Genomic DNA, 23,633 nt, shown 5'->3' with positions numbered 1-23,633 from the left:
GATTCTCCAGGCAAGAATACTGGAGAGCGTTGCCATTTCCTCCTCCAGGGGATCTTCCCGACCCAGGGATCAAACCTGCATCTCCTGGATTGGCAGGTGGTTTCTTTACACTGAAGCACCTGGGAAGCCCCAAAAACCCCCTCGTTAGGCCCTAATGGCCACTAACAGGCCGTTTTGATTTCTACTTTACTAGACTCCTGGCTACTGCCCAGCCAGCACCTTCTCAATGGGCAGTTTTCTCCTGGACTGTCCAGTGATTACTAGAATGGAGCCGTCAGTTTTTTCCCCTTTAAATGTTATGCTTTGCTCATCAGAAGGAACCTGGTCTCTCAATTCACACAGCCTGGCTGGGTGTCCATGCCCAGACACCCCAGGGGATGAGCAAAAATCTTATGGAGAGATGTTTTACATTGTCAACTAATCATATTATCAACAAATTATGTATATTTTGGTAAGCTTTTTAGCTTGAAATATTCTGTGTTAATGCTGGGACTTAATTTTAATTAATTAACTTCAGATTTTAAAGAAGGAAAAGCTATTGGGCAGCCAGGGCTCTGCTCAGGTCCACATTGTTCAGGGGCCCCATCCCTGGAGAAATAGTGTCTCATCTTTGATTCTACTTCAGCTGACAAAATCTCTTTTGTCAGAAATTTCTCAGAATCTTAAACCACACTGGGGCAAAATAAAACCAGGGGCGAATCAAATGTTTCTAATGTAGACGGCTGGAGCTGAGTCATCTGGTTGCAGTTACCTAGTTTTGAACTAGAAAGGACTGTAGTTATCTTCTGGCTCTTTGCTCTTCAAATTGCTTATCTTGACTCACCAGTGATGATGAAACCAATTTTGTGGATCGTGATCAGATTGCATTTGCTTTGTTTTTTCATGGACTAGAGTAGAAGAGAAGAGGAGAATAGACTGGATCAAAGCGGATCTTGCGTAGTAAAAGATATTTAGTAAAACTTTGATTTCAGGTGTATGTGTGTACTGGATCATAATGTAATATACATTATTTACCGAGGCTCATAATTAAACAAAGGGTCAAAGTCCCTGATCTTGTCCCAACCCCCTCATTTCGTACCCGAGAAAACTGAGACTCTGAGAGGGGAAGCCACTGGCCCAAATCCTCGAAGCCAACAAGTAGTCATAGAAAGAGAGTTGGAGCTGAAATGTGAACCTCAATTTTCTATTGTAAGTTGCCATGCTCTATTTGATATTTTTCTAGCCAAACAAGAGGAATTTATATAGGCTGTTGATGTTTAGAAGTATAGGTCACAAAGACTCGGACATCAGTAGTCACTAAAAAGCTCAGCAACTGTCACTTATAGGTTGTCATAGAATGAAGATGGGGGGAGGGCAAGAAAGCGGCGTGAAGTAAGGGGTAAAAGACGAGGTCAGAGGTCCAGGAAAGTGGGTAAGTTTCAGAAGCGTCTTTGGATGACTTTTAGGAAGAGGGAACGTCTTAAACTGCACGGAAAAAGAAAGTTCTGTAGTAATTCACCATTTGGGATCACAAGAGACCATGAGAGGGACAGATAGGGATGAAGAGTCTATTAAAGTTTCATTTGATAAAAATGGGGCTGTAATAGAAATCTCTGTCTTCTTGGTCTAAATTGCCCATTTGTCTGAGAACAGTTGTTCTTTTGATAATCCTCCCGATTGTGCTAGGCATTTAGATCAGTGTGCGGTCTCAGTTGCTCAGTCAGTGGACTACAGACCCCATGGACTGTAGCCCACCAGGCTCCTCTGTCCATGGGATTGTCCTGGCAAGAATACTGGAGTGGGCCACCATTTCCTCCTCCAGGGGATCTTCCCAATCCAGGGATCAAACCTGCGTGTCCTGCATTGGCAGGCAGATTCTTGACCACTGAGCCACCTGGGAAGCTCCTTTGGATTGGTGGTAACTGTCAAATATGTTCCTTTTGACAGCTTTCTTGTTGTTCTCAATGACCTCCTGAAAAGAACAGCCAATCTTATCAGGGTATTTGCTTTTATGAAATAATGTGGCCCCCTAAAGTACAGTATCACTGTAATAAACACTCACTTAAACATGTATTCTAAAAGGCAGAGTATCAGGATTAACATATGTTGACCAGTGAGTATTGATATCTAACTCATTGAATGATTCTCAATGATTGTGGCATAGAGACCATCGGATCTCCTATTAATTTTTTGAAGCTAGTGATTCTAAGCTTTGCTTTCAACACTTTCATAAAAGGCTCAACTTTTACCAAGCTTGGGGACCCAAATATTGCCCCCAGGCTGGTCTTCTGGGCAAATGTGAAGATAATTTAGAATTTCTGTACTTAATTCCATAGTTTCAAGGGTACTGTGTTTTCATTTACATCAGTTCCTCTTAAAACAGAGTCACAGTTTTAGGTCACTTAGTAAGTGAATCTCATTCTGAGGCGTGTGCTCCATATTGGCAGCAGAAGCTTTATTTAAGTTGGACTCTGTACATTGTCTGTGAGGCTCTTTTGCATCTGTGGCTCCATTCCTGCCTAAGATTTCTGCCATTCTTCCACATCTATGATTTTATTGAGCTCGGTCCAGTTTAAAAATGAGAACAATCTCCCTATATCCGTTGCCCAGTGTGAGTCTGAATATTTGTATTTTCTTGAACAAATTGGCATAGTTTCCACCCTAACGGATCCTCTCCCTTGTTTTCAAGTCCAGCATATTGAGATGTCTCAGTGTCTTCTAAACAAAGACTGGTCCTATGGCAGAGGAGTGCACCAAGTCGAGTCCTTAGGAGCCTTTTCGTTCCCAGGATTTGGGGCCCTCTGGAAGGAGGCCAGCAAACCTCCCACATGAGGATGAGAGAGCCAGCTGACTGCCTGGAAGTAAACCATCTCTATGTGGCTCTTCAACCTCATCTAAATAGTACATAAGCACGATGGTGAAGAGCACTTACAGAGAAGTGTTCACACCCTAGTCACTTCCGGAGAACACGCTCCCCTCGTGGATGGCGCAATGGAAGCTGAGCTTAAAAATATATCTGTTTTCTTAGCCGATGCCACATTCCGTATATATCCCACAGTTCTCAGCTTCCTCACTCCTGGTGACCAGGTGCTATGAGTTCACGAGTGCCACTAGTTAAATAAAACATGAGCCAACATGAGCCTCCAGGTTGGAGGCATATGAGACCCCTCTACCTCCCCTGGGCATGAGCTTTGGGTCTAAGTGCCAGGTCCTTTATGTCCAAACGAAAGTTTTCTTTATTTGCTAAATTGATTTGAGTGCAAAGACCCAAGGTTCCCTGGGAGATAGACTGCTTCAGATGCTGATACTTAACAAAGATGTTCTTACAACACTCTAGTGCTACTAGGTACAAGAAGGCACTATCTGTACCAAAAGAGGGTATTCAGTGTGGCACTGGCATGAGGCTGGGCAGAGAGATGGAGCAGAGAAGTCAGAAATACATACAGGAACCAAGAGACGATTTTTTTTTTAATGACATTTTAAATCAATTGGGAAAGGATGCATTTCCAGAAGGAACACCACCCTACTTCCCTTCTTACCCTCAAATAAATTTCTGATGGGTCAAATATCTAAGTTTTTTAATAAAACAAAGTAACACTAGGAAAAAATGTGGAAGTTAAAAAATATATATCCTTAGTGAAGAAAGCCTTACTGAACAAGATACAAAATGTAGATACCATTGAAGTAGATTAAATTCAACAATACAAAAACATTTTCTGATTGGAACTATATACTTTTTTATATTAATAAAAAATAACAGCAGAGCCATTGCTTACAAGAGAGGTGATATAGGGGAAAGGGGCCTTTGAATAGGAGCCTTCAGGAGCTGCACATGAACTGAAGTTAGGTCGCTGTGTAAGTAGAAGTAATTACTAGTATTGCCACAATAAATCCTTGTCACCCACTGGATTACAAAATTTGCCAGAAACTGAAGGGGACATAATCTCTATCCTGTTTATGCACGCTCGGTGGTCACCTCAGCTGTATCCGACTCTTTGCGACCCCATGGACCATAGCCCGTCAGGCTCCTCTGTCCATGGGATTTTCCCAGAAAGAATACTAGAGTGGGCTGCCATGCCCAATCACAAACATATTATATTGATACTATTCTTTTAGGGTTTGGGAAGAAATATAGATCCAACTTGGGGTTCAACCTCAGACAAAAGAAGATAACCAGTAATCTTTAATCAAAGGTTATCTAAAACAACAAAGCCTTTCTTTCTCCATGTTATGTTGCCAAGGGTACATTAGTCCCCCTTTATCTGCAGTTTTGCTTTACCTGTTTTCAGTTACCTGTGGTCAACTATGGTCCAAAAGTATTAAGTGGAAAATTCTGGAAATAAGCAACCTATAAGTGTTAGATTGTAAGTGTTAGAATGTTCTGTGTGATAAAATCTCATACCATTAAGTTCCATCTTACCCAGGATGTGAATCATCTCTTTGTCCAGCACATCCTGCCCTCCCATTGGTCGCTTAGTAGCCAAATCAGTTTCCAGATCATCTGACTGTCCTGGTAGCCCAAAGCTTGTGTTCAAGTAGCCCTTATTTTACTTAATAAGAGCCCCCAAATACAAGAACAGTGTTCTTGTATTGGGATTCAGATACACTAAAGAGAAGCCATAAAGTATCTCCTTTAAGTGAAAATGTGGAAGTTCTCCACTTAATAAGGAGAGGAAAAAAAAATCATATTCAGCAGCTTCTAAGATCTACAGTAAGAGGAAATCATTTATATGTGAAAGTATGGAGAAGGAAAAAGGAATTTCTGCTAGTTTTCCAGTTGCACCTCAAACTATAAAAGTTACGGCCGCAGTGCATGATAAATGCTTAGTTAAGATGGAATAGACACTAAATTTGTACAGTAAGTTATTCTAAGAAAGAGAGGGAAAGAGACCACAATCACATAGCTTTTATTAAATATATCATTATAGTGGGCTTCCCCGGTGGCTCAGCTGGTAAAGAATCTGTCTGTAATGCAGGAGACCCAGGTTTGATCCCTGGGTCAGGAAGATCCCCTGGAGAAGGGAATAGCTACTCACTCCAATGTTCTTGCCTGGGAAATCCCATGGACAGAGAAGCCTGGTGGGCTGTAGTCCATGGGATTGCAGTAAGACACAACTGGGCAACTGACACTCATAATTGTTCTGAAAAGTGAAAGTCGCTCAGTTGTGTCTGACTCTTTGCAACCCCATGGACTATAGAGTCCATGGAATTCTCCAGGCCAGAATACTGGAGTGGTAGCCTTTCCCTTCTCCAGGGGATCTTCCCAACCCAGGGATTGAACCCAGGTCTCCCACATTGCAGGCAGATTCTTTACCAGCTGAGCCACAAGGGAAGACCAAGAATACTGGAGTGGATAACCTATCCCTTCTCCAGGGGGTCTTCCCAATTCAGGAATTGAACCTGCATTGCAGGCGGATTCTTTACCAACTGAGCTATCAGAGAAGCCCATAATTGTTCTAGTTAATTATTATTGTTGTTGATTCTTTTATTATTGTTGCTGTGCCTAATTTATAAATTAAATTTTATCTTTGGTACATACATATAGGAAAAACACGGTATATACAGGGTTCGGTGGTTTTAGGTGTCCACTGGGGGTCTTGGAACGTACTCCTGGAGGCTACCGTGTGTGCATGTGTGTGTTAAATCGATTCAGTCATGTTATGTTGTGCATAACAGTTGTATAGGTGTGTGTGTCAGCCTTCCTGCTTTACATTCAAGTTCAGAGAAACCACAGACAATGTGCATAGATTTATTTGCACAAAGCATGTTGCAAAATTAGACACTTGATGAAGTCATTTTATTCTCAGTGGTGGTGGTGGTGGTGATTTTAACAAACATTGGTGCTCTCAGCCCCTCTTGGCAGAAGGCTTCTCCAGCAACTTACTTTTCTCACAACAGGAAAGGGAAAAGGGTCAGAGGCTGGTTTCCAGTTTGGGGACCCAAACTCTGACTGAGTTGCTATGATGACCACAGGTAATAAGCATAAATACTCATCATGTTTGGTGTTCAGGTACAGAGTAAAGAGATCCTCTCTGCCCACACTTTCAACATATATGCTCTGTCATGCATCTCGGTGTGGCATCAACAGCGTGGGGTTTCCCTCATCACATGATAAATCAGTCTATTATTTCAATGTTAACGGGACCAATCTGGGATCAATAACATTTCCTAACGACAGAAGGAATCCAAAAGTTAAGACAATTCAAAGCAAATCATTTCCCAAAAGAAGGGGGTCTTTCGTTGAACTTGGTCCATTCTTGCCATTCCCAATCAGTGAAACCATTTTGTTCAAATTTTAAAAGTAACAAAATAATTTTTAGGGCTAGAAAGGCCCTTAAATACAGACAAGTTTAACTCTTTCATCTGAAAGGGTGAACATACTGAGTCTCACCCAGTTTACAGAACTCAAACAGGCTTTCCCGGTGGCTCAGTTGGTAAAGAATCTACCTGCAATGCAGGAGACCCTGGTTCAATGCCTGGGTTGGAAAGACCCCCTGCAGAAGGGACAAGCTACTCACTCCAGTATTCTTGGGCTTTCCTGGTGGCTCAGTTGGTAAAGAATCCACTTGCAATGTGGGAGACCTGAGTTCAACCCCTGAGTTGAGAAGATCCCCTTGAGGAGGGCATGGCAATATCCCACTCTAATATCCTTGCCTGGAGAATCCCCATGGACAGAGGAGCCTGTGGGGGTCAGGGCTACAGTCCATGGGGTCGCAAATAGTTAGACATGACTGAGCGACTTTCACTTTTCACAGAGCTCAAACAGGACTTTACCCCACCACTACAGTGCCTCTCAATTTGGCAGTGGACACATTTAAAAAGAAGTCAGCATTTTAAGACTCATCAATTTTTCTAAAGCAGAGAAAGTTGATAGTTTTGTATGAAGAAATTGTGCCATCACCTTTCATTTTTTCCATTTTTATCTAAGATCATACTGCAATTTCTCTCTCTTCAACCTCATTTGAGATTGTTCTCTATGATTCAAGTTTTCTTGAAATGAAAAGGGTAAATTGTGTAAAGTTAAAGTTGGGGGAGTGGGAAGTTGATTGGCCATCCTGTCGTCAAGGAAATCAATCTGTCTCTTTCTCTGTCTCATGCACACATACACACATCACCAGCACCAGCACCACACAATCCACCAATTAATACAGTGCCATTTGAACTCTTCATCTGAGGTTTTAAAATTATTTTAAAGTACTCAAGAGCTCTACTCTGAAAATCTGTACAGAACTACTTCAAGGGAGTGATTCCTAGAATGAGACTTAGAGAAGCCTTTTTCTAATTCTGGGGAAACCACCATCCTTCTGAGTCAGTGCTGTGCCTCAGAAATGTATGACAGTCTCCAAGGTCAATGTCAAGTCAACAGCAGAAGGAGACTGTTGGAAAGATAAGTTCTTCAGTACCTATTATACTCAGCGCAAGAAGCTATGCACTTAAAAAAAATGGGGCAAGGGGTGGGTGGAGATCATGCTAAAAGGGATCACAGAGAGTGAGATGGAATTGCCTGTTATTTAAAGTATGCACCATCTCCCCACTCTTCTTTTCGAGGAGTACATCTCCCTGCTCCACCAGTGTCGAGCTTGGCCAAGTAACTTGCTTTGGCCTAACTGCACACAGAGTGTGCTTTCTGCCCAGATTTTGGTTTCTGCATATAACTTGGTTTGGTTGATAGGATGTTGGCAGAAACTTAAAATGTTCTTGCACCGTTGGGCTTGCTCTCTTGATACTTTCCCTTCGCAAAACAAGCCTGCCCTGGCCCTCCTGCCTTTCCAAGGAGGATGAGGGAAGCGTGGGGCACAGCTGCCCCCGCTGAACCTGCAGAAGCCCCAGGAAGCCCAGCTGAGCTTCCCAGACAGGCGAGCTCAGACCAGCCAACTCGAGCCAACCCATAGGCATACCATCCATAATAACTTGTTCTTTAAGTCACTGCATTTTGGAGTAGTTTCTTATCCAGAAATGACAGACCAATCCAAGACCATCAAGTAGAATATCTTCATGTACCACATTTTCAGGGTTACATAGCAAACTAAAGAGTGTTGAGAAGAACTTGGCCAAAACCGTGGGTCTCCTGGCATTTCCACAAAGAGTACATGTCAATCCCTCTTGAAAATCATCACTGAGAGACCAGCATCATGTGCCCCATGGATAGAAGGGCTCACAAACCAAGTGGACCCCATTAGGATATACAATAGGAATGCCATAGAACTTTGCTGCCCCTAGAAAAGTTATCAGAGACCTAAGATTCTGGAAAAAAGCTACCTCAAATCATCCAGCCACTGAGGAAAAGCTGCGAGAGAACAGACTAAAATGACTAGGACTTCAGCCTAGAAGGACATGGGCTGAGAATCAGTATGATTCAAGTCTATTAAATCTTGAATAGGGTAAATGGTCTGATCATAGGCTTATTTGTCAGATGCCAGAATTTTTTTTTTAAAAAGGAGCATACTCTGAAGCATAAAAAGGAAAAATAAAGGGGCTATAGAAGATGGGGGTGACAGAGGGTGAGATGGTTGGATAGCATCACTGACTCAATAGACATGAGTTTGAGCAAGCTCTGGGAGACAGTGAAGGACAGGGAAGCTTGGCATGCTGCAGTTCATGGGGTCTCAAAGAGTCAGACACGACTTAGTGGCTGAACAGCAAAATATATATATATATATATAGTTATGACTGATTTGCAATGATGAACAAAAATCAACACAACATTGTAAACGTGATTACCTTCCAATTAAAATAAATAAAGGAAAAATCTACATAGGATACTGGTATTCAATTTCTTAAGTTTGGTGATAGATACCTGTTCATTTTATTAATATTCTTAAATTCTACATGTTACATACTCTTTGGAATATATATTTCACAATTAAAAGAAAACATGAAGAAATTCTTTAAAAAGGGAAAATACAGGAAAAAGAAGGGGAAGGCCTATATTACTGAGAATTAGGGTGAGCATGCGACCAGTCTACCCAGGTCAGTCTTAGTTTCCACTGTTTCCTGCAGTAAGTATGAATAGCAGCCCCTGTTACTTTGAAATGTGTACAGTGTCAGATAATAGATGATATGGCCATACAGCTAATGCATATTTTACCCATAGAGTTGAATAAAATGGGCCTGAATAAGGTTTATAAGGGGCTTCCCTGGTAGCTCAGTGGTAATGAGTGCTAATACAGGAGACGTGAGTTTGATCCCTGGATCGGGAAGATTCCCTGGAGAAGGAAATGCCAACCCATTCCAGTTTTCTTGCCTGGGAAATTCCATGGACAGAGGAGCCTGGTGGGCTACAGTCCATGGGGTCCAAAAGGAGTCGGACACAACTGAGTGACTAAAAAACAACAACAAAAGCTTAGATAAGATCATGGGGAAAGACTTGCCTTGCCATGGGCGGTCAAGGCAAATTAGAGTGAGGTGTGGAGGGCCACTGCCTCCCTTGCAACACACCTCTGGTACAGTCATCAGAGATGGTCAAGGCACCCAGCACCTGAACCAGCTGGTTGGGCTTTAAAGACTGGGAAACGGTGTTTTTCAGGCTAGCACCATGCACCCTGGGCCACCGTAGGATCTTCTCTAGGAGCCCCATCTGTACAGTTGGGCATACTCATTGTGGATTCTCAAAAGTGATAAACACATGCAACATGCCCATTCTCATCATTCCTTCCATGTCACTTCAACACACACAAATCCAAACACATGCTAGAAGAATGGAGTTTCCATCTTACCCACTCAGAGGTCCATATTGCTTTCTGAGCTCCATGTGGCTTTCCCAGAAACCCTGCAGAAAACAAGCACTATAGTAAAAATCAGATGAAACAATTTCAAATATTTAAACTTCTTCAGGAAAAAAGTCTACAATCATGAGAACACAATTACATCAACCATAAAAAAATAATCGAAGCGGTCTTGTTTTCAGAACTGTTTCAGTTCTCAGTACTCCAGTACTTTGGAGTATTAGAATAAACTAGTGGCTTGAAAAAATAATATTGCCAAGAGACAGTCGCTGTCAACTCTGCTTTAATGGACAGATGAGATCATCTGTACTTATACTATTTGTGTATAATTGCTGCTAAAATATTTGAAAACTGTTTGCTTTCTCAACTATGCTAACATTCCTCTCTGCAATTTGGTTTATATTATTATTATTTTTGGCAGAGCCTCTTTTCACAGCCACTATAGGCATAAATGTCTGCTGAGTGTACCCAAATTATCACAAACTCTGAATTATGATCCAAGTTAAATTTTAACTAAAATCAACATATTCAAGGCATAAGAACCTTAGAGCTACTTTATATATGAGACACGTTTTGGGGTGGGAAAGGAGGGTTCCAGGATATATACACAGCGTGGAGCAGGGTCAGAAAAATGCTTGACTCACTGTGTTGTTCAGATGGGGTCTGTGTGTGGATATACACAAGGGGAAAGTACGGGTTAAGGGTTGAAAATGGCTGGATCCATTGTGTTATGGGAAAGAAATAAACATGAAAACATGGTTCAGTTGGGATGGAAGTGGAAGAGAGGAGACCCCTAGACTTGTGCTGTGGGAATGGAGTGGACAGGTAGTCACATAAAGGGTGGGTGAGAGTAGAGAGTTGGGAAGGTAGAAGAGGTGGATGTTCTTAATGAAAATCCATCCTAGGCTCTTTCAGTCAAGCTCCACCATCTAGTTGCTGTTCAGTTGCTCAGTCTTATCTGACTCGGCAATCTCCCGGACTGCAGCATGCCAAGCTTCCTTGTCCTTAACTATCTCCCAGAACTTGCTCAAACTCATGTCCACTGAGTCAGTGATGCCATCCAAACATTTCATCCTCTGTCCCCTCCTTCTCCTCCTGCCCTCAATCTTTCCCAGAATCAGGGTCTTTTGCAATGAGTTGGCTCTTTGCATTAGATGGCCAAAGTATTAGAGCTTCAGCATCAGTCCTTCCAATGAACATTCAGGGTTGATTTCCTTTAGGATTGACTGGTTTGATCTCCTTGCTGTCCAAGGGACTCTCAAGAGTTTTATCTACCACCACAGTTCAAAAGCATCAATTCTTCAGTGCTCAGCCTTCTTTATGGTCCAACTCTCACATCCATACCTGACTACTGGAAAAACCATAGCTCCACCTCCATCTAAGCTTGCCATATATTAATACCAAGGAAAGCTCACATGACTATAAAAACAGTCAATGAAATGACTATGTTCTAGCAAGAACTTGGCAGGATTTGCCCATATGAGAGTGAGCAGCTAAAAAGGAACATATGTGGAAATTAGCCAAAGGCAGGCACAGTGTGCTCGGCACATCGACAGGGATATGGTTTAACTCAACATGTTGATACTGAATTAATTCAGTCAAGTCTGAATGCAACTGATCATTTCCCCCACAGAAATTTGTGAAATGGATTTGCGTTAATCTCCTATCTGATTTGTTGTTGTGTTTTGACACTTAGAAATGCCTTCACACTTGCTTCACGGAGCTGATGGGGAGCCTTGCTGCGATGCTGTTTGTGGGCTGAAAGTTGTGGCCTGGCCACCCCTGAGCTAGAAAGGAGAGAAGGAAGTGTTAAATAAAAAAAAAAAAAACACTGGGAAGAGAGAAACAACAATAAACAGTCGGAAGGGGTGTTGAACCGAGAAAGGGACAGAACGGAAGAGAAGAGAAACTGATGAGAAAGAAAAGGGACAGAAACAGCGTATGTTATTTTCTATCTGACGCCAAGGGCCAGCCTTTCCGGTGGCAGGGGTGGGGAAAGCCTAAAGAGATCTTAGAGGGGTGTTATCGGGATTGGCCCCAATTTAGTCCTTCCTGCCTTTGTTTGGCTTAGTGGCTTCACATGTAGGATCTGTAGCCTCCTAATATTGGGTCTGGTGGCAGCACCCCCCACAGGAGTTGGCAGAATAAATCATCTGGCTTCTGAGAAAACCCAATGTGAAAAACAAAAATAACCTGCAAAGATAAAGTCCCAGGACTTTATCTCCAAATGCCCAGAGGGCATTCGAGTCATTCTGGCAAATCAAAGGCACCTCCCTAAACCAGCTGACCTCCGACCTTTTATTTTCGTGGACTCCAGGCCATTCTCCCTGTTGTCTGGCTCCAAACTTAAAGATGAGTTGACTCATTCTGCCTTGACTTCTCCTCGCCTAAGTCACCATGAGAGTTACTAATTTTGCCCCCAAAGTTCTTCTCTTTCACTCTCATCTCCACCCTGGCCAAGTCCTCACTGCTTCACAGCCAGGGCTCAACAACTGTTGGATTCTACAGACCTGCTCTAAATCTTACAGAGAAATCTTCCCCTTTGGTGTCCCCCTCCTACTCACCAGTGTTGGGACATGCACAGCTCTTCACTTGCCTTTCTGAACTGTCAGTGATCTAAGTGTTAGTTGCTCAGTCTTTGCAACCCCATGGACTATAGCCCACCAGGCTCCTCTGTCCATGGGATTCTCCAGCCAAGAATACTGGAGTGGGTTGCTGTGCCCTTCTCCAGGGATCTTCCCAACCCAGGGATCGAACCCACATCTCTCACATCTCCGGCATTGGCAGGTGAGTTCTTTACCACTAGCACCACCTGGGAAGCCTGCTCTTCTCTCTTTCTCACAGCAGTGTTCCCTGGTGCTCCCCAATCTCTGCTTTTTAGTCCAGGCTGCTCCCCAAGCTATGCCCTGTTTCTCATATGGTGCCATCACACACATCATTGTTCCCACCTGGTGTGGGTCTCCTTGTCTTTGTGTCTTATCGCTCCTGAAGACCCCCTCCTCCAGGAAGTCCTCCAGGATGACTCTAGCCCTGATGGATCTCCCCCTCCTCTGAAGGACAAACCGCAGCTACCATGTCTACCACCCACACTAGCTCTAGGGCATGGGCAACTTTTACTTGTTCCACATTCCAGGGCCCGGCACATTTAGATACTCATTAAATGGGTTTTTGCATGAATGCCAGGATACCAGGACTCTATATGTGTTGATGAGTGATCAGTGATGGATCGTTCTCATCACACAAGAACTGATGCAATTCACACACGGACCTCCCTGAGTGTGGGCGACCTGAATGGAAGCAATGCTTTGTGGGTAAAGCTGCTCTGGGCTCAGAGCATCTTATATCAGAAGACAGTGGAAGGCAACCCTTACCTGGCAGAAAAATGCTAAGTTTCCAATAAAAGGAGAAGGCTTGGGATGTCTGATGCCCAACTTCTCTAGTCTTGAAAACGCTGATGTGGAGTACCTGAGGGAAAAAAGCACGTTTTAAAAACTGAGATACAGGTTCACACTTTTGGCCCTATCTGATATCAGAATTGTTGAGCTCTCCAGATGTGAGGGTAGGAGAAGTTTCCAGGTGACAGCATCTTAGGACTGACGAGGTGGAGGCCTTGAGGTGTGCGAGTGGCATGAGCTCAGTAAATTCCTCCTGATTAACAGGCTAGAGATTAAGACATCCTCAGATGTCTTAGCTGAAAGTCCCCTTAGATATGATGTAGCCCAAACACCCCTTCCCCACCTACAATTTCTGTCAATAAATAGTATTTAAAACTTCACTTTGGGAATTCTCTGGCAGTTTAGTGATTATGATTGCACTTTTACTGCCAAGGGTCTGGGTTCAATCCCTGGTCAGGGAACTAAGATTCCACAAGCCGCACAGCATGGCTCCACCCCACCTCCAAAAAGCTGCACCTCTGCCCATGTCAGCTCCTCAACCTTTAAATCTACCATCAACAATTCTCTTGCAAGGTGAGGCGAAAAAAGTAACAATGGCAAAAATCAGTTCCCTGCACAAATCTGTGGATTTTCTTGGTCAAATTGACCCCTGCACATAATTTATCCCTCATCACATTCCATGACCTAATAGAGAAAAATAAAAAAAACAAGGAAGGAGGGGACACTCTGTGGAACAAGACCTCATCACCAACCACTTGCAAACCCTCTATGTCTTTGTTTTCATGGCCTGAGACCATATGGGAAGCATATTTTTCTAGCCCCAAATCAGGAAACATGGCCCCACAGATGTATGTGCCACCTTCCAGGAGAAAGCAACAGTTTGAGAAGTGCAGTGTTGCTGTCAAAACATTGGAATTACTAGGATATTTCGACAATTTATGGGAACAGAGGGATAACACAGTGAAAGTCAGAACTAGCTTAGAAAAACCTGGGCATATGGCTGTAATCCCTAATCAGCCAGCCAATTATGTCAAAAGTTCAGTTATTTCAGAAAAATTAATGAATCAAACTGGGTGTTTAGCATCATACAAAGATCAGCCAAATCTCAATATCGGAGCAAGGGAAAATATAAAGAATATGCCTTCAGTCAGACTTCATAGGAACACTGGAACTTGAAAAATCCTGCAGCTCCAAGCCTCACTTATCATTAGAAAGATGGAATGTTTGCTGTAGACTCTGACCTTCCCTTTCTTGCCTGCAGTCCAATAAGGAGCAGTTAAGCACATTGCAACGAATACTCAAATATTCAGGGAAAGGACAACAGGTTAACTGTTGATTTGCGTTACTTTGAGCAATGTTGCTACCTTTAAAGTGGCCACAGGGAGAATCAAGCCAGGGTGAAAAGGGAAGGTGGGTTCTCCTCCCAGTTCTCCAGACCAAGGTTTCTTCTGAGTGGCTGCACTATTGGGTTTGAATGGGTCCCCAGGACATCACACTTAAGTCCACGTTCAAGGGTAATTACAAACCACACTCAAGAGCCTCGTGTGAATTACATGGACTCGTCATGCCCACATTCCTCTTCGTTAGTGTGTATGCCAAAGGTTGACAGCAGAGTGTGTAAAAGTATTTCAAGTAGACTGTGATGTTTTAAATAACCCCCTTCACACTTAAGATGAAAGACCAAAGGTGACTTACCCATCTACTCAACACTTCCCTCAACGGCCTCAGATCTGGTTTCTAGTTCATTTTTTTCATCAATTTTTATGAATTATTTTCTAAAATGTAATCTCTAATGGGTAGAAAGAAATATGTCGATCTTAGGCCACGTAATTACATCTTAATTTTGTAATTAGATGTCTTGATTGTCTAATTAAAGGACAAGAAGTCTGTGCCTAATTACACATGCTAATTATCATGCAAGCCCATGCCCTAATTATGTAACTCCACTTACAAAAATACCGCTTGTGTGTCTCTGCACAAAATTCAGACATTTCCAAACATATGGCATCAGCAGAGAATGTTCTGGACATAACCATAAACTTCACTCTGCAGCCCAGAGTCAAGTATAGAACTGAAGCGTCTTCAGCTAGGAATGGGCCAAATGTTGCCATCAGTAACTAGAGACCTTGCACTAAAATCAACAGTGAGAGATCACTGCCTCCAGACTTCTGAGCAGAATTACAAAGTGCGCTCCATTTGTCTTGCTTGCAGTTCCTTCTCTGCATCCATGTTTCATATTCTCCACTCCCAGACTCCCCTATGTCAGTCTCAATAGGTTCTTAACCCAGAATCCATGGACTCTAGGAATCATGGGTTGAATTGTGTCACCCCTCCAAAAATCAGTAGAATTCCTGTTCCCAAAATACTATCTTATTTGGAGATAGGGTGGTTGCAAATGTAATTAGTTAAAGATGAGGGACTTCTCAGGGGTGCTAGTGGTAAAGAACCCACCTGCCAGTGCAGACAATGAAAGAGATGCAGATTCAATCCCTGGCTTGGGAAGATCCCCTGGAGAAGGAAATGGCAAGGCACTCCAGCATTCTTGCCTGGAGAATCCCACGGACAGAGGGGCCTGAGGGCTACAGTCCATGGGGCTGCAGAGTTGGATGTGATTGAAGCAACTTAGGATTGATGATGGTCATACTGAAGTAGAGTGGATCTCTAAGCCATTATGGCTGGAGTCCTTACAGGAGGATGCTCCGTGAAGACATGGAGACACAGGGAGACTGCCATGTGATAACAAAGGCAGAGATTGGAGTTACGTGGCTGCAAGCCAGGAAATACCAAAGGTTGTCAGCAGATGACTGGAAGCTAGGAAAAAGAAGGATGGATTCTCACCTACAGAGGGAACATAACTCTGCAAAAAGCCTTGATTTCAGACTTCTGGCTTCCAGAATTGTGAGACAAACTCTGGTGTTTTAAGCCCAGTTTGTGTTATTTTAATATGGCAAATGTAATTAGTTAATTTTAATATGGAAATTGGTACACCAGTTTTAATAGGAAACTGGTACACCAGGAATACCCATAAATGAGTTTAGAGTCAATGAAAAAAGATTTTCTGAAAAATTTCCTGTTACCTTAAAAATTATCATTTTGAAAGAAATTTCTTTTTTGTCTCAGATTATACCATTAAGTCCTGAGCTATTAGTAAAGAACTGGCAGGGACTTCCTGGTGGTCCAGTGGTTAAGATTTCGTATCTCCACTGCATGAGGCATGTGTTCAATCCTTAGTCTAGGAACTGAGATCCTGCATGCCACATGGTGAAGCCAAAAAAAAAAAAAAAACAATTCTGGTGGCCCAGGATGCTAGTAAATCAGATAACATTCAGCCATCATGTGGCTGCCGTGTTGCGATATTTAGAACAGCTTCTCTGACGGGAATTAATGCAAGTATGATCTTGAACGTCTATCATTGTTTACATCAAGGATACTTAACTTGGAAAATGACAATGGAAAGTATATGCAGTAGCTTCAAATAGCATTCTTTGGTTTTATGCTTACAACCAAAGTGTCATTTATTCCCAAGGATTCAAACCCTGCAGGATCAGTGATGATCCTTCTACTGTCCATTCTCAAAAAACAAACAAAAACAAAAAAACACATGGAACCGCTTGGGATTGTTTTCAACATAAGAAATTCCCCAGTATTTTGTCTTCTGCAAGACAAAGGCCTTTCCTGATGTATTCAACAAGAGTGGTCAACCAATTGCTTAGCCAAAAAAAGCCACTCATAATAAACTGAGGGATATTTTGATAAATTAAACTATTAAACTGATGTATTATAGAGATGACTGAGCTGGCTGAATTGAAGTGAGGGTCATTCAGTCCTGTCTGATTCTTTGCGACCCCATGGATTGTAGCCCACCAGGCTCCTCTGTCCATGGGATTCTCCAGGAAAGAACACTGGAGTGGGTTATCATTCCCTTCTCCAGGGGATCTTCCTGACCCAGGGATCGAAACTGGGTCTCCTGCAGTGCAAGCAGATTCTTTACCATCTGAACTACCAGGAAAGCTGACATTAGAGCCAAAGCAGAAAAGAGTCAAACCGTGGTCTGCTCTACAAGTTTCCCTCACTGTGTATCTTAAGCCGCAGCCATAGAGGACTTGGCTTTTCCCTTCTGTGCTTTTGGGAGCCACAGACCCTCAGTCTATTCTTTATGTCTTCACGATCCCTATCAAAGAATTTCTACTTAGTGAGCTGCTTTTGGAAATTTCGGAGGCTACTGATATTTTTTGAAATAGTGGAAGATTCCTTTGGCAAATAGCAAATTTCCTGGGATAAAAATCATGGTGTGCCTGGAAGAGACGAAGCCCAAGGGTGCCAGGTAACCCACCTGTCCCACCTCCGGAGAAGAAAAGGCCTTTGTCATGGTTACAGTATCCTTGTGACACACACAGCCATTAAAGGCTTAGCCAGCGTTTCCATAAAAGGCTGTGTGGCCACATGGGAAACTTTATTAGATAAGGACTTATATTTTTGGCTCTTCAAAAGATTTTAAGACACAGGAGCAGAAGATGAGATTTGCCAGCTTTCCAGAAAATAAATCTTGAAATGCTTGACAGAAATTTGGGCAAAGGAGCTAGAAATATCAGGGAGAAAGCCTATTCCCATTTTATTAAAATTGTAAATTTTTTCTGAGTATATTTTTATGTATTTGAGATCCTTGTCTCTGTAATTTTTTTCTATTTCTTTACTTTTCTACTTTTTCCATTCAACATAAGGAAGATATCTCCATATTATAAGTCCCTTATGAATATTATTTTTATGGTTGTATATTCCTCTTATGGACATATCAAAGTTTACTAAACTATCTTTATTGTTAAATATTTAGGATGTTTTCAGCTAAGTTAAGTTAGGCCACTACAACTCTATACATCAAACTCTTCCAATATTTTACACATGAAGCTTTTCTGGCTCTGAAATCCCTGAGTCACTGGTTTTAAGCACTGGCGTGCAATACCAAATTGTTTTCCAGAAAGTTTGTCCCAGTTAGTCTCAGTGTCAGTGTACATCCATTTCACCAAACACTCTCATTTAATTCTTCCGAGTTTTGTAGACACATCCATGTATCAACATCTCGATGTCTGTACTTTTTTGGAGAGAAAACGTTTTTTGCCATTGCTTTTCCTCCAATTTCAAAAATATTTTCCAACTTTGAAATTCCCCTATCTTTCCCCCTTATTCCCATTACAGTTTATCTAGGGGGCAGATACAGTTTATCTAGGCAGAATTGTGCTACACTGATTGGTTAAAGAATTAGTTGGGCAACGAGCAGTCGTCAATAGGTGACTGCAAGCTGATGCCAAGCACATATTTGGGCAGGGAGAGGAGGACACGCAGATGAATTCTGAACAGCTTTTGTTTAGCAAATAACTAGCTGCAGCCTTGTTAGCTGACTTTGAATTGTTTTCTTTTTCCTTCCCCCATTCTTCCCCTACAACGACACTTAAAGGAACTGTTAGTATACAAATTGCTTCTTCAGTCATGTCTCAGGACCGGAGTTCATTGGAAATAGAATTTCTCTATAAGATCGTCTCAGTTCCTCTTTTAGTGCCTCATTTCTTTTTTCACATCCTCATCTTCACATTTGGTGCCCTCTCTTGAGACCCGTTCCCTTAAGACCTTGCCCTCAGGACTGGAAACCATCCAGTGTGCGTTCACTCATGTGTCAGTCAGTAGCAGTTAGAGAAGCTCGTAAGATTATAAACTGCAAAGCAGAATGTTCATTAACTTATAAGAGCAGGTGTCCTTTTCCAGGAACAAGATGCTGATGTATCTACTCAGAGTACATCCTTTTCAGGTACTTGAGAAGTCAAAGCAATCATCAGAGGGTGATGTGTTAAGACAGGTTCTATAGTAAGAGGTGGCTCATCAGAAAACATGTCAGTGGGACCCTGGGAAAAATAATCCTGCCCCACAGCTGAGTGCCCTTCTATTAAGGGTTGGCAAAGAGACCCACCCCTCTCTCCACTGGTTTATAAGGCTGCCTCCATCCATGTCCGACTCTTTGCGACCAGCCCTATGGATTGTAGCTCACCAGGCTCTTCTATCCATGGGATTCTCCAGGCAAGAATACTGGAGGGGGTTGCCAAGCTCTCCACCAGGGGATCTTCCTGACTCAGGGATCAAACCCACGACTCTTACGTCTCCTCCCTTAGCTGGCAGTTTCTTTGCTACTAATGCCACCTGGGAAGCCCTGGCTCCACCCTACACCCTAGGAATATCGGAGCTCTGATCTATTCTGACTGTTTGTCTGACTTGTCCCAGTGCCTCATTATTTTAACTATTATAAGTCTGTAACACCTTGTAATATCTTACTTTCTCCCATTAATTTTAGAATTGATTAGTCTAGTTTGATGAAAAATCCTCTTGGAATTTTTATTGGAATTGCATTAAATTTATAAATTAGTACCAATGTTATCACAACCCTGAGTCTTCTCATCTATGTATATATCTCTACATCAACTCATTCTCTGTCCTTTGTAACATTTTGTACTTTTGTGCACAGAGAGTGTTTTGCTATTTACATATATTGGGTTATTTTTATTGCTCATGTGTAGGAGCATCATTTGTGCTTTACGTCAGTCTTGTAATCAAGATCCTTCTAAAATTTCTTATCAGTTCTTCTGGTTTACATGTGGATTCTCTTTAATTTCTTACACAGACAGTTATATTTTATACAAACAATATCAGTTTGTTCTCTTTTTTCCCTAATCCCTTTATCTCACTTTTCATTTTCTTATCACACTGGCTAAGACCTTAGTACAATGTTTAAAAGATGCAGTGAGAGAGAACATCTTTTTCTTGTTCCTGACTCTATAGGAATGTATCTAATGTTTTAAAATTAAGTGTAAGATTTTGCCATAGATTTTTAACAGGCACCCCTTATAAAGGACATTCCTTCCATTCCTAGTTTGCTTGGAAAAGTTTTCCTTGAGGAGTATTGCTATAGGTTTGTCTATCTTTTCAAAGCCCCAACTTTTTGCTTTTGTCACTCATTTCTACATTTCTCTTTTTGCTGTTTTTATGTCTGTTTCATAATTTTATGCTCATTTTTTATTATGATCTTCCTACTATTTTCTTTGGGTTTATTCTTAGTTCTTTATTTTTTTTTCTTTTAGCTTCTTAACAACTTGGCTCACTTATTTTCAATATTATCTTATTTCTAATAAATGCATTTAAGAATATAAATCTCCCTCTCCTTACTTGTTTGGCTGCTCCCCATGCATTTTGAAACATACCACTTTCATTGTCTGATAGCTGCATCCCAATAGGAGACTTCTGAATATAAAATAAGCTGTAAGATGTACACAGGCAAAACTCAGTGGGACAGATACTCTGGAGTTGAATTTCCCATTGTTTTTCAATTCTGTTCAACCCTATCCATGAAATTAAGTAACAGTCATTATAGTTTGTTCCCAAAGACTCAGGAAAGGAGACTGTTGACAATCTTCACTCTTCTGGGAAAAAAAAATAGAGGACTACTGAACAAATACACAAATATCTGACTGATGTGCAGTTCTTTCTCCAATAATAGAAGAACCACAAAAACGTTGTTGCTGTTCAGTCGCTAAGTTGTGTCCGACTCTGACCCCATGGACTGCAGCACGCCAGGCTCTCCTGTCTTTCACTGTCTCCCGAAGTTTGCTCATTAGAGTTATTAGTCTGACAACAATTTTGTCACAGCACAAGAAAAATACATTTATATCAACAAAGAGAGGCTGCCCTAGTGGCTCAGATGGTAAAGAATTCACCTCCAATGCAGGAGATCTGGGTTCAATCCCTGGGTTGGGATCCCCTGCAGAAGGGAATGGCAACCCACTCTAGTATTCTTGCCTGGAGAATTCCATGGACAGAGGAGCCTGGCAGGCTACAGTTCATGGGGTTGCCAAGAGTTGGACATGACTGAGCGACTAACACACACACTCACCATTATTATAATTTTTAACCTTCTCTATGTACCAGAGATTATGCCAAGAACTCTCTATATATTCTCCTCTATGAGCCTTCCAACAATTATATAAATGTAGGCATAAATATTCTGCTTATATCACTGATTAAGAAATTTATGCTTAAGGAAATTAATTAGCACCCCCAAGTTGGCAGTGCTGCTAAGAGATTGAGGCAGAGATGAACCCAGGTCTGCCACATTTCAAACAGGTGCCGTGTGAACCCTACTGACCTGTTTCTTCCCGTCCTCTAAGGTAGGGTGTTGTTGACAAACCACTGCATGAGAACAAGGGCAGGTTTCTTAGAAACCAAAGGTATAATTATAACAGATACTAATTAACTGATGACCATAATGAGAGAGAGCGCGTCTTTGCCTTTCTAAAGCCAGTGCTTCACTTCTGCTTTTACTCAGAATTCTCAACTGTTTCTTTTTTCAGTTGCACCTATTTCTCCTTTTCTTCTGGATCACTGCTATCAGTATACAGACATATTCTAGTGTCTTCTGTTTTAAAGAAAAGTAAAGCAGACTCCTGTGATTCCAGCCCTTTCATTATTTTCCTTTTTTTCTTCCCATTAAAACCTCTTAAAAGCGTCATCTAGCCATGTTCTCTTCCTCGTCTATACCCTATTCTCTTTTCCATCTTCCCAACTAGGTTTCTGCACCCACCACTTAAGTGGAAGTGGCCTTGTCAGGGTCACTTGTCACTTGTCCAAGGTTTTGATCTTGTCATTCAAGTAATTTCTAGCTAGTTTTGTTTTTATTTTTTCCACTTGCTCTCAGCAGCATTTTGATACAGATAAACACTTCCTTCTTCCTGAAACATTCTCTTCTCTTGGTTTCCATGACATCACACCTCCTACCTCAGGGGCTGGTCCTCAGAGTCTTTTCTGGCTCCTTTCCTTCAATTAGTCCCATCACTTTCAACACCATCTATATGTCAATAACTTCTACGCTGCTATCTCTAGCCCCATTCTCTCCACTGAACTCATCTCTATCCAGACATCACCTTGGCTGCACTCTTTTGATGTTTATTAGGCATGTTTTAAATTTCATAATTTGCTTGCTTATTCCCTTGTTAGGCTCCCCTTGTAGCTCAATCAGTAAGGAATCCACCTGCAATGCAGGAGACCCAGGTTTGATTCCTGGGTCGGAAAGATCTTGTGGAGAAAGAAATGGCAACCCACTCTAGTATTCTTGCCTGGGAAATCCCATGGACACAGGAGACTCACGGGGTACAGTCCATGGGTTCACAAGAGTCAGACATGACTTAGCAACTAAACCATCACCACTCCCTTGTTGTTGACATGTAAATTGTTTTCAATTCAATATATTTCAATTCAATACAGAATTCTACCATAAATATCTTTGGCATATGAAGCATTTTACCATATGACTTTTAAAATTGTTAGACTTCAAGTCATTACATGATTGGTCAAAGCTATCATGGCTTTAAAGGTTCTTGAACATACTGAAAACTTCTGTCCCTCAAAATTCTACTGATTTCCAGTCACACAGGTGTGTGCAGAAGCATTGAGTTCAAAACCAGGAAACTGTTTGGGGCTCTTAAAGTGGTAATATAGAGAGCTGACTGTGCCCTGGCCGGTCCTGCCTAAACTTGCCTTCTCCGAGCCAGCCTGGTGGATTGGATACTGACCAGTACAGCTGCCCCTGGGTCTCAAGACAGTGGGGTCACCCACCGGAGCATTTTGGAAGTTCTAGCCCCAACATTAGGGGAACCTGGAAATGCAATGCTGTCTACCCATCTAGTATCCAAAATGCCTGGGTGATCATGGTTTTATTAGGCGTTTTAAACTTATATCTAAATCTGAACTCAATTTTCTCCCTAGAACTCTATCTCCTCTTTCATCTCTATATCACTGTTACAACCACAACCCACCAATTGCTCAAGCCAGAAACCTTTGAGACGTGGTGCGTGCTGACATGCTAAGTCGCTTCAGTCGTGTCTGAGTCTTTGCAACCCCATGGACTGTAGCCCGCCAGGCTCCTCTGTCTATGGGATTCTCCAGGTAAGAATACTGGAGTGGGTTGCCATGCCTTCCTCTAGGGGATTTTGCCAACCCAGGGATCAAAACCTCATCTCTTAGGTCTCCTGCATTGGCAGGTGGGATCTTTCTCACTAGTGGGGTGTGTAATTATTTAAAACATGACAATCTTTCCCAATTGGAGGACTATACATCTCCACCTTATTTCCATAAGGCTTGATCATGTGGCTTTCTTTGGTCAACCGATCATGAAAAGACACCATGTGTGCTACATCCAAGTGGAAGCTTTGAGAGCCACACTTGATGAGCCTTTTGTCCTTTTCTCTCTGCCCTGAGGCCTGTAGTCTCCCAGATGAGAGCTGTTCCTGAAGCCTGGGTCCTGCAATGGAGATGATGAGGAGTAAAGAAGGAAGTGGTCCATGACAGATGTTTAGCATGACCAAGAAATAAATATTTGAGTGTGTAAATCACTGAGATTTGCTGTGGGCATGAAGGGAGTCAGTTGCTACCCAGGCAGAACTTATCTGAAGCTGACTGATTTTAGACATGCTTAATTTTTCTCTTTTATTTTTCAAACAAT

General features: G+C 42.1%; 1 protein-coding gene and 1 long non-coding RNA gene across 7 annotated transcripts in view; one reads left to right on the top strand and one right to left on the bottom strand.

Annotated features, from left to right (window-relative positions):
• Positions 1 to 2,971, top strand: part of LOC123334815 — a 111,526-nt gene extending 108,555 nt beyond the window's left edge. For 2 of the 3 annotated variants that reach the window (XR_006552965.2, XR_006552967.2), the window contains exon 4: positions 2,674 to 2,971. This is a non-coding gene — a long non-coding RNA (uncharacterized LOC123334815). Of the gene's footprint in view, positions 1 to 2,668 lie in introns of all 3 variants that reach the window. The other variant, XR_006552966.2, reaches the window with a different exon arrangement.
• TBXAS1 (thromboxane A synthase 1) overlaps positions 1 to 23,633 on the bottom strand; it is a 173,922-nt gene that overhangs the window by 115,223 nt on the left and 35,066 nt on the right. For all 4 annotated transcript variants that reach the window (XM_006078778.4, XM_006078775.4, XM_006078777.4 and 1 more), the window contains exons 2-3: positions 13,076 to 13,169; positions 9,696 to 9,748 (exon numbers count right to left, since the gene is read on the bottom strand). In XM_006078778.4, coding sequence (XP_006078840.3) covers positions 9,696 to 9,748; positions 13,076 to 13,169 — 147 coding nt within the window. The remainder of the gene's footprint in view (positions 1 to 9,695; positions 9,749 to 13,075; positions 13,170 to 23,633) is intronic.

The sequence above is a fragment of the Bubalus bubalis genome, chromosome 8 (genome assembly GCF_019923935.1).
Source record: "Bubalus bubalis isolate 160015118507 breed Murrah chromosome 8, NDDB_SH_1, whole genome shotgun sequence".
Lineage (NCBI taxonomy): Eukaryota > Metazoa > Chordata > Mammalia > Artiodactyla > Bovidae > Bubalus > Bubalus bubalis.
The sequence above is the reverse complement of the archived record's forward strand: the minus strand, read 5'-3'. Positions and strand labels throughout refer to the sequence as shown.